Source organism: Quercus suber, unplaced genomic scaffold, assembly GCF_002906115.3.
Source record: "Quercus suber isolate HL8 unplaced genomic scaffold, Cork oak 2.0 scaffold_3B, whole genome shotgun sequence".
Taxonomy (NCBI): Eukaryota; Viridiplantae; Streptophyta; class Magnoliopsida; order Fagales; family Fagaceae; genus Quercus; species Quercus suber.
The window spans coordinates 585678-595679 of NW_027071805.1; the positions used below are offsets into that span (position 1 = coordinate 585678).

The following is a 10002-nucleotide window of genomic DNA, read 5'->3' on the forward strand; positions in this document are numbered from 1 at the left end:
AAAGTACCTGGAAAAACATTACAGCATTCACAGTAGATTCAGACCAGCAGATGTGATAAAGAAAATAGAATTTCTACAAGAAAAATGAGTTTTAGAGTTGACTAAACAAAAGTGTCCTGATTACTTTTGTGAAACATGCCAAGAGTTTTTTTTCCTTATGTTTTATTTTTAATTTTTGGCTGCATGCGGACATGGGGGATTATGTATGAAAAATTCTTACTACTGGCAGTTAAAAAGAATTTGTCCCGTTTGATTATAATGTATAAATAGGTAGTAAGGCTTAGAAAATTTTGTATATAATGTCCCACTTGCAACTTGCTACAAGAATCAATAGTAATTAAGCTTTCTTTTGGATATAAAACTAACCACTTGATTATAATGTATAAAGAAGTACTAAGGATTATAAAATTTTGTATTCTTGTTTTAATTGTACTAAGAATTTTGAAAGCTATTGTGGGTAGCCTACTTCAAATAATAGGATTTTACAAGATTATCTCATGAAGGGAGATCAAGCAAGAAAAAGGTGTGTATCACCAGTCACATATAGCACCCATTGTCTGATAAGCGGAACTTAACAAGAGCAGTCATGATTATGCTGTTTTAATGAAGATCAAAATTCAACATCAAGAAAATCCCTTCTACATATCACCATAACTATAATCATTTAGGTGAACTTAACACACAATGATTTGCCTCATATACATACTTGATTAGTTTCATAAAGCTGTTTATTTTGTCTCTCAAGTATATCAAAAGGGAAAGGAAATCAGCTTACCAAGAATGCCAGTATAATAGGAGAGAGGCACTTTAGTGTGTTGTATTTCCATGGCTTGGTGGGAAGGTGTTGGTCAAACTCGTCTTCTTATTGGTCCTGCTAATTAGTTCCTTCCTTCACCACTGGATTCTGTGGCCTCGTATTTCGTTTACTAATTGTTCTAAATATATTCAAAAGTAAATATAGAAATTTTATGTGCTTTTTTTTTTTTTTTTTTTTTTGAGAATGAGAAATTTTATGAGCTAAATAACCTTATATATATATATATATATATCATTAACAAAAAGTCAACTACAAGTTTAAGCAAAAATAAAAAGTAAATTATTAAATTTTTGTATAAGATATGAGAAACCTTATTATGTTAATTCTTTATCTCAAAAAAAAAAATATATATATATATATATATTATGCTAATTCAGGACTTCATAAAATTTGGTTAGCTCTTTCATGATCTTCTTCTCAAAAAAAAAAAAAAAAAAAACCTTTTATGAAACTATTACTGTTGTCAGAGTACTCGTGTATAAATAAAATCTTTGCTTTATGTGTGTAAACATTGGTACGACAGTTGATGTGAGAGAAAAGATGTATTTTTATTTAAACAAAGATGTCTTTTAGAGTGTCTTTTTTTTATCTAAACAGAGAAGGCAAGATAAGGAAAACTGTGGTTAATTGTTTCAAAATTAGAGGCTTTGTTGATGGTTCATCTAAAGGGATTTCAAGAATGTGGGGTGCTGTGGTAGTTGGGGAGACAATTAGTCTTGATGTTTGGGAAGTTGATGGGTGGCTTAGGGATTTTACCAGATTGAATAAAGTCTTTAATGTCACTAGCCGCGAACCGCGCGTTGCGCGTTATAATTATTTTTATGGTAGTCTTATTAAAAAAAAATTACAATTTAAACTAATCTAATAATGAGTAATGCATTTGGTAATTATATTTTTATTTATTATAGGAACAATCATAAATTTAATATAGAAACAATCCAAAACACCAAAAAAACGTAAACAAAAAAAAATTAATAAAACTTAACAATGATTAATTGAACCAATATTAGGATAAAATTTTGTTTTTGATAATCTATTAAGGTTATTTTCTTTGTAGATATCATAATTTCAGCCACCCAAAACATATTATCAAATAAACAATTATTAGCAAAATCTAAGAATTTGATTGTACTTTACTTGTATTGGCATTGATTTAGTTAGTTATAATGATACTTTGTTAGTGATCTCTGGTTTGCTTGGACATATTAATGCTTATTGTTTTGTGGCATTGGATTGAATTGGTTTGTTTTGTGAATGGAGTAGTGCTTTGTTGGGTTTGATTTAGTAGTCATTGATTGTGTACTTGTATTTGCATTGCTTACCTTTTTTGTGCAGTATGGCTGCTGCAAATGTTGCACGGATTAACCATGCAGAGCCTGGACCCATTGACACGACGTTGTTGACACAGCAGCACAACCATCGGTCTGAAGCTATTTGGAATGGGCAGGTAAAATGCAACACTAAATCTTTATGCATTATGTACATGCATTTAATTCATACAATGTACACGCTGCACCTGTCAAATATTAATCCATGGTTCTGTTTTGTGCAGGATCCAGGGACCCTTACCTGCCACAGCCGTAGTTCAGAGTTCTCCAATCGAGATCCAATGGTGGACGACCGAGTCGTTAACATTATGAAGGCACTTGGTTTGGAGGGACTCCTCTGGATCCCGGGTAGAGAGATTGACCATGGCTTGATAACGGCCTTAGTGGAGCGATGGTGACCCGAGACGCACACCTTCCACATGCCACATGGTGAGGTTAGCATCACATTGCAGGATGTGGAGGTTCTTCTCGAGATTCCTGTTGATGGTGACGCTATAACAGGGAGCACGCAGAAAACCTGGACAGCGGTGTGCCGGGAGTTCCTTGGGTTTCAACCTATAACTCAAAAGCAGCATAAGCAATTAGATGGGCAGAGGATTCTCATAAGCCGACTTTTGGAGCAAGTTGCTGGTCCATTGCCGGCTAATGCTGAAGAGGATGACGTGCATAAGTACGCACGATGCTACATCCTAGCGCTACTGGGGGACACAATATTTGCGAACAAATCCGGCGATAGGGTGCATTTAATGTGGGTACAGCAATTGGAGGATCTTCGTAACCCACATATGTACAGTTGGGGAAGTGCTTGCCTTGCATGGTTGTACCGAGAGTTATGCAAGGCAAGCGATAGGGGCACCAGTCAGATCGGTGGGTGTTTACTATTGGTCTAGTATTGGGCATGGGCCAGGTTCCCCTATTTGTGCCTGGCAGTTGAGCGTGGCCTGCCAGTGGGTGCTTACGGTCCTCCAGTGCGTGCTCCACTGGCCCTGAAGTAAGTCTTTCTTGAATCCCATCCCCACTCCCTTTATTTTGGACAGAGTACATTCTCTCTTCCAACACCAACTACACCTTTTTAACTAATTATTTTTTGTTGGTGAAATTTTTTTTTTTTTTTTGGTGGGCAACTAATTGTTTTTTATAAAGGCAGTTTTGGGCAACCCTTGATGAATTGGAAAATTTTTGAAGAGTCCATTATTGCTATGAAAATGTGCTTGGGTGTGAAAAATAGTACTTTTAATATTGTTACGTGATAACTAATAACTTCTACACCTTTGTGACTGTCATGTGCCTTGTATGTGCTTTGTTTTTTATAGGGACTGTTGAAGTTCTAGTGATATTATTAATTGAGTAAATATCTATAACATTATCTTAGTTGTTATATGTGATTACATTATAGATTTAATCATAACATTATCTTCGTAGGAAAGTTGTAGATATTGATCCATTGTTCTTTACAGGTATCGCGAGCAACTAGCTTCGATGTTGCCAGGCGAGGTATGAAAATGCCTTGTTTTACACGTTTAGGAACAATTTTATTGGTTTGGTTAATTTTGAAATATAAAGCCTGATGTCTTGTGTACTTGTTTTTTGGCTGTTGTAGGTGGTGTGGCAGCCATATGAAGCTGAGTTCGACGACCTTCCGCCGTGGTGCGTTGCCGGGAGGGCTGTGTGGACGGCAACGGTGCCGCTTGTGTGTTTCCACATAATAGAGAAACATACACCGGATCGTGTCGTTCGTCAATTTGGGATGATCCAACAAATTCCCCGTTTTGTTGACACTGATACAGTCCTACATAAAATTGATTTAAGAGGGAAGGTCGGTGTGGATTGGATGCGGAGACACGCTGTGCATATAGTCCATTGGCGTAATCGCCTTCAACGGCGTTTTGAAGTAGTGCTTGGTGAGATGCCTCCACTGCACGAGTACTTTGGCTGGTTCAACAGGGTAACTCGGAGGTTCATCGATAAGCCCGGTGCTAAGTTGACTATGTTGGTAACTTCTCCATGTCGTCTACATCTTACTGTACTTGTTAGCATGAAACCACTGTTTACAAAACATGATATATGTTAGTACATTTTCTGCTTAGCACTTGCTCTCTCTATAATTTGCAATTATTACTACTAGATCCAATTCAAAACCAACATTTATTTTATTATCGATTGACATTGTTGATGATTTACGCGTTACTAATGTGGGTTTTTCATGTGCAGGTTTCACTTGTCAACCGTTTGTTGAGGCATCACCCAGTGGGCATGGAGGAGCACGAGGACATTACTCATGTGCTGACGGCAGTGCATCATATTGACCGTGTACAACCTCCCATCCCTGAGGCCCCGAATGAGGAGGCAGCTACTCCTGCGGGCCCAAGCACTACTGAGGGCCCAAGCACGAGCACAACTCTGACCGGATGTCCCTCTCATCCGCCTGTTGCTACCCCTCAGGTTGTCCCTACTCCCGATTCCTTTCCATACACCCCACATGCATCCCCTAGCTTTACCATCCCTGCATTCACCTCACATCCATCCCCGAGCCTTACCATCCCTGCATTCACCTCACATCCATCGCCTACCCTTACCATCCCTTCATCCACCCCACATCCATCCCCTAGCCCTACTATCCCACATCCATCCCCTAGCCCCACCATTCCATATCCAGCTCCTCGCCCCACCATCCCTCCACCCACGCCACATCCTTATCATGGGTTTGACATTCGTCCACCCCTCCCACAGTCATTTCCTGAGCTGTCACCCATTCCATCTTTTGTCCTGGGTCTTCATCCAACCCCACCTGAGATGCAGTAGGAGTCACCCTCCCACAGTACGTCTATTGCCCCTTCTTCAGCCATCGACCCACCCCATATTCAGGCTGAGTAGGCTGTTGGGTTACCTGCAATGGCAGAAGGTCAGCTGAAACGCATATCAAAGCCACCTCCTTGTGGGACAGGGGGGCACAAACATGGACACAAGGCTGGGCCTGAAGCATCTGACGAAGAGCATGCAAGACCTTCTCCTCGTTATACGAGACAACCTAAGGTCCAAAAAAGGTAACTCCATTGATACCTTTTGCAAAGTTTATTTTAAAATTTATGAGCAACTAAAAATCATTCTTTGTTCTGATGGTTAGTTCATTATATTCTCTGATCAAACATGTTTCCCTTTGATCAAGTGAACTAATATATCTTCAAGTAATGTGTTGTGGGTCTGTGGGGAAACACGTCATTGAAACATATCATTTATTCTATTTTGTTCTATGGGACAAAAACTTAGTTCCTTTATGAAATGCAATTTCAAAATAACCTTTTATGAATTAAGAATGGTCATAGTTTAAAATAGGTTTAAGTGCAAACCACACCACTAAATTCTGAAATTTATAACAAAGGATCTTAAAGTAATATCGCTCTAACTCATTTTCACTTGTTACTTTCATGAAGATGATGATGCTACGAAAAGGCTGGAAGCAGCAACAAAATAAGCTTTCAGCACAATAAAAGCAGCAACAAAATAAAAGCAGCAACAAATTATCTATCATATAGTTACTTTCAGCACAATAAAAGCAGCAACAATTCAACTTTTCTAATGCCAATAAGCTTGGAGAGTCCGGATTTGGTTGATTTTGAAGTGGCTGGTAATGATTCTAACTTATTCATGGTTTTCAAGTGGCTGGTAATATGGATACTGAAATCTAATACCTTTGCCAAAGTTAGAGGGGCTGAGCCTCATGACGTTGGGGAGTATTAAACTTGAGTCTTACAAACTTGATGAATTTGTCTACTAAAGGGTATTTCTGGGTTTGAATTGTTGTTTGTGTTTGATTTTTTTTTTGTGATTTTGATTTGTTTGGTTAGGATTTTTGTTAAATTTATAGTTAAGAATGAAAACAATTGAAGTTTTTTAGTTTATCTAGCAATGTGGGACTGTGATTCTGTATTTCTCTTTTGTCGTTGTTGTTGTTCCTTTTTTATAATATAGATGGGAATGGTATCTGAATGCATATATTGAACTAAATTTTGATAGGATTAAACCACAACGTGGTAATTTGTAATGAAAAGTTTTTCCTCAAAATGCAGAATTTTTTATTTTAAATGGAACCATAATGATTTTATTTTAGTTGGTCAACCCACAGAAAATTAAAATGTAATTTTCCTTTATTTAAATTACAAACAGGGTGCAATTACGTTCAGTTTGAATGCCTTCTTGTAAAAGTTTAAATAATTAAACATTCATCCTCCAAATTGTTGTATTGTTTTGTTTACCTCCACTGCACCTCCCTTGGTCATTACATGTTATATGCCACTACGTCATTCATTCTTTTATGTTGATTTTTTTTTTTTTAACGTTGGGGAGTATTAAACTCGAGTCTTACAAACTTGATGAATTTGTCTACTAAAGGGTATTTCTGGGTTTGAATTGTTGTTTGCGTTTGATTTTTTTTGTGATTTTGATTTGTTTGGTTAGGATTTTTGTTAAATTTATAGTTAAGAATGAAAACAATTGAAGTTTTTTAGTTTATCTAGCAATGTGGGACTGTGATTCTGTATTTCTCTTTTGTCGTTGTTGTTGTTCCTTTTTTATAATATAGATGGGAGTGGTATCTGAATGCATATATTGAACTAAATTGTGATAGGATTAAACCACAACGTGGTAATTTGTAATGAAAAGTTTTTCCTCAAAATGCAGAATTTTTTATTTTAAATGGAACCATAATGAATTTATTTTAGTTAGTCAACCCACAGAAAATTAAAATGTAATTTTCCTTTATTTAAATTACAAACAGGGTGCAATTACGTTCAGTTTGAATGCCTTCTTGTAAACGTTTAAATAATTAAACACTTATCCTCCAAATTGTTGTATTGTTTTGTTTACCTCCACTGCACCTCCCTTGGTCATTACATGTTATATGCCACTACGTCATTCATTCTTTTATGTTGATTTTTTTTTTTTGTTTGGATTATAAATGAAAAACTAAATTAAAAGAAAAGAAATACACACAGTTCGAAAAACTGAAAAGGGAGATTCTTTTGAAGGCAAGAGCAAAAATATCACGAACATTCAAACACAGGTCATTCAAAACCTTGCCCAAAGCCTATAGAGAGATACTGAGGCAATTCTTTTCAAGTATGCTACAAAATATCTATACCTAGGTTAAATGTTTCTTTTTGCATTGTGTGATTTGCTATCATAGTTGCTTTTGCATTTGATTTGTTGATTCAAGACAGATTATGTGTCAATCATGTGTTATTGTGCTTTGCTCAGATTCATGCTTATATCTACACCTCACAGGGAGCCAGGACTGCTTTATACCCTGGTATGTTTGAGTTGTAAAATATAGCTCTAAATATATTTGGAGCCAAACTTTGTTTATATGAAATATGAACTAAAATGAGAATGACAAATAATATTTCCAATTATTTTGAAGAATCTACAAATTTCCTAATGAGCTCTTCTTCTTTTTTTAATTTTGTTTTAAAATTTTTTATGAACTCAACTTGAATATATAAGTGTTATGTCATGCTTCAAATTCTTAATTCAAAATTATAATTATATTATAGAATATATTTGGAGCCAAACTTTGTTTATATGAAATATGAACTAAAATGAGAATGACAAATAATATTTCCAATTATTTTGAAGAATTTACAAATTTCCTAATGAGCTCTTCTTCTTTTTTTAATTTTGTTTTAAAATTTTTTATGAACTCAACTTGAATATATAAGTGTTATGTCATGCTTCAAATTCTTAATTCAAAATTATAATTATATTATAGAGACCATTTTTTATTTTTTATTTTGTTAAGTAATTGGATTGGTGGGAGGTGTGATGAATAGTGTTTTCAATGAGCAGATTCTGCTGATAAACTCTCCAAGGTCAACAGCACCCAGCAGTGCATTGAAAGTAAATCCAGTCCTTTTTTATTTGCTCATTTCAATTTCAATTTTTTTTTTAAAATTTGAATGAACATGTTAAATTCTTTATCTGTAATAAAAATGGTTGCTTTATAGATTTCTGTGTTTGTTTTTTATGTGGTTGGGCTTTTATTTGGGCTAAATTTGGAAATATAGTTGACTCATAAATATTTACAATCTTTGTGGTCAACTGAACAATTTTATCTGTAACATTTGTCATTGGAGGGTAAACTGTGGTTAGATAATTTAAAATTCAGTACTTGAAGAAACATTGATTTGCTTTTTGATACTTCGGACTATGTGGATTGGATTGGCAACAAGTATACTAATCAAAGGAGTGAGAAACTGGTTGTATGGCTCTGATACCAACTATGTAGACAACAAGGAAGAGACATGGAATAAACAACAGGGAGTGTAAGAAGATTATGGAACAAAGGCGTTATAAAAACTGGTAAACCACATATCCTACTAGAAAATTATAAAAGATAGTATGGATATAAGGATTAAGACTCAGAACAACATACAATAAAGCAAACGATATTATTAGATTTAAGAGCTTTTTTACATCAGACATCTAAGACTCAGGTTGGCTATGGAGTCTTCTCCTAACTCTCTCCTGCCTCCTTAAGATTACAAGAACTCTATTTATAGACAAAACAAAATACATAATACAATACAGAAAAGGAGCAGGAGCTTCTCAGGTACAAGATACATTTGCAGCCACACTTCATTATCAGTTGGCATACAGGCTCCAGAATCATGCTTTTGATATGGCCGTTCCAGATCTAGCTCAGTCCAATGATGCCTTACTGATTCAAGTTGATCCAGGGATGACACCAATGTGTACATTTGTTCCTAGACAATTAAACAGGGAACAAATGACTTCTATTTTTCCAGAATCATGGATTACAAGATATGAGATGCTTCATCAAGCAACTAAGCCAATCCAGTCAAATGAGCCTTTCTTTATCAGAAAAGCAAATGGTGAAGTGGAGACAAGATATATGGCTAGTGCTTTCTCGGGTTGTGTAACGTTCATAGCGTATTTGTTGAATTTTATATTGATTTGTTATATCAATGATTTGCTAAAGTGTATGTATCAACATATCTTAAGCATTATGAAGCGTCATATCTAGTTTTTATTTCATGTAATGTAATGTTTTGTCTTGACTTTTGCTTTTGTATAGCTTTATCACATTGGTGTATAAACAGTTCCATAGTTCCCAGATGGTTCAGAAAGTTCCCCTGTTTTATCTAGCAAATGACATCCTACAAAATAGTAAACGCAAAGGAAATGAGTTTGTTACTGAGTTTTGGAAGGTTCTTCCTGCTGCACTCAAAAGCGTTACTTGGACAGGAGATGATCAAGGAAAAAATGTGGTCTCTAGATTGGTAATGCCTTCTTTGCTTTATTTGGTTTGAAGAACTGATGACATAGGCCATACATTGTTTCACCAATTAAACTAGTGCTTGTATTATTTTTAGGTTGCCATATGGGAAGAAAGGAGAGTTTTTGGATCCCGTGCACGGAGCCTCAAACATATAATGCTTGGAGAGGAATTGCCTCCACCCTTGGAGTTCAGCAAAAAACGTTCGCGTTTAGTCAAAATTGTAAAAAGGGATTCACGCTCTATTAGAACGGTTAGAATGAGGGCCTTGTTCTCTTTCTGCTTCATTCTGTTTAGTTTTTTAGAAGTTACATAATCTTCTTCCATTTTACTCTGCATGTCTGAGATGTGGCTCACTAATGTGGACTTTATTTGGAAACCAGAAATTGTCCATTGGAGGTACAGCTGAAAAAATAGTTTCAGCATTTCACTTGGTGCTCAGTGAACATCCTAATGAAGATGCGGAAATGAGTAAATGCAAGTCTGCAGTTCACCGTGTGAGGAGGATTGAGAAAGATTTTGATTTCACCTGTTCTAACGGTAAGCCACCTACAATGTGTATCGAA

At 35.7% G+C, this 10002-nt stretch overlaps 2 protein-coding genes across 2 annotated transcripts in view; both read left to right on the forward strand.

The window, feature by feature from the left end:
* The first annotated feature begins 2959 nt into the window (after positions 1-2959).
* Positions 2960-4947, forward strand: LOC136066192 (uncharacterized). Its single transcript, XM_065770099.1, has 5 exons — positions 2960-2984; positions 3076-3136; positions 3603-3639; positions 3746-4138; positions 4357-4947. The coding sequence occupies exons 1-5, from the start codon at positions 2960-2962 to the stop codon at positions 4945-4947; spliced, it is 1107 nt and encodes a 368-aa protein (XP_065626171.1).
* A 3015-nt stretch (positions 4948-7962) lies between these two features.
* The window catches only part of LOC112016826 (uncharacterized), a 5048-nt gene continuing 3008 nt past the window's right edge, over positions 7963-10002 (forward strand). The window contains 6 exon segments of the mRNA XM_065770101.1: positions 7963-7990; positions 7993-8037; positions 9236-9250; positions 9253-9440; positions 9534-9689; positions 9820-9976. Coding sequence (XP_065626173.1) covers positions 7963-7990; positions 7993-8037; positions 9236-9250; positions 9253-9440; positions 9534-9689; positions 9820-9976 — 589 coding nt within the window.

Excerpts from the sequence above, each read along its gene's own strand:
- LOC136066192 (XM_065770099.1), top strand. The coding sequence starts at position 2,960 with ATGGTTGTACCGAGAGTTATGCAAG. Across the intron at positions 3,137-3,602 it reads CGTGCTCCACTGGCCCTGAA|GTATCGCGAGCAACTAGCTT; the intron begins GTAAGTCTTTCT and ends TGTTCTTTACAG. Across the intron at positions 3,640-3,745 it reads CTTCGATGTTGCCAGGCGAG|GTGGTGTGGCAGCCATATGA; the intron begins GTATGAAAATGC and ends TGGCTGTTGTAG.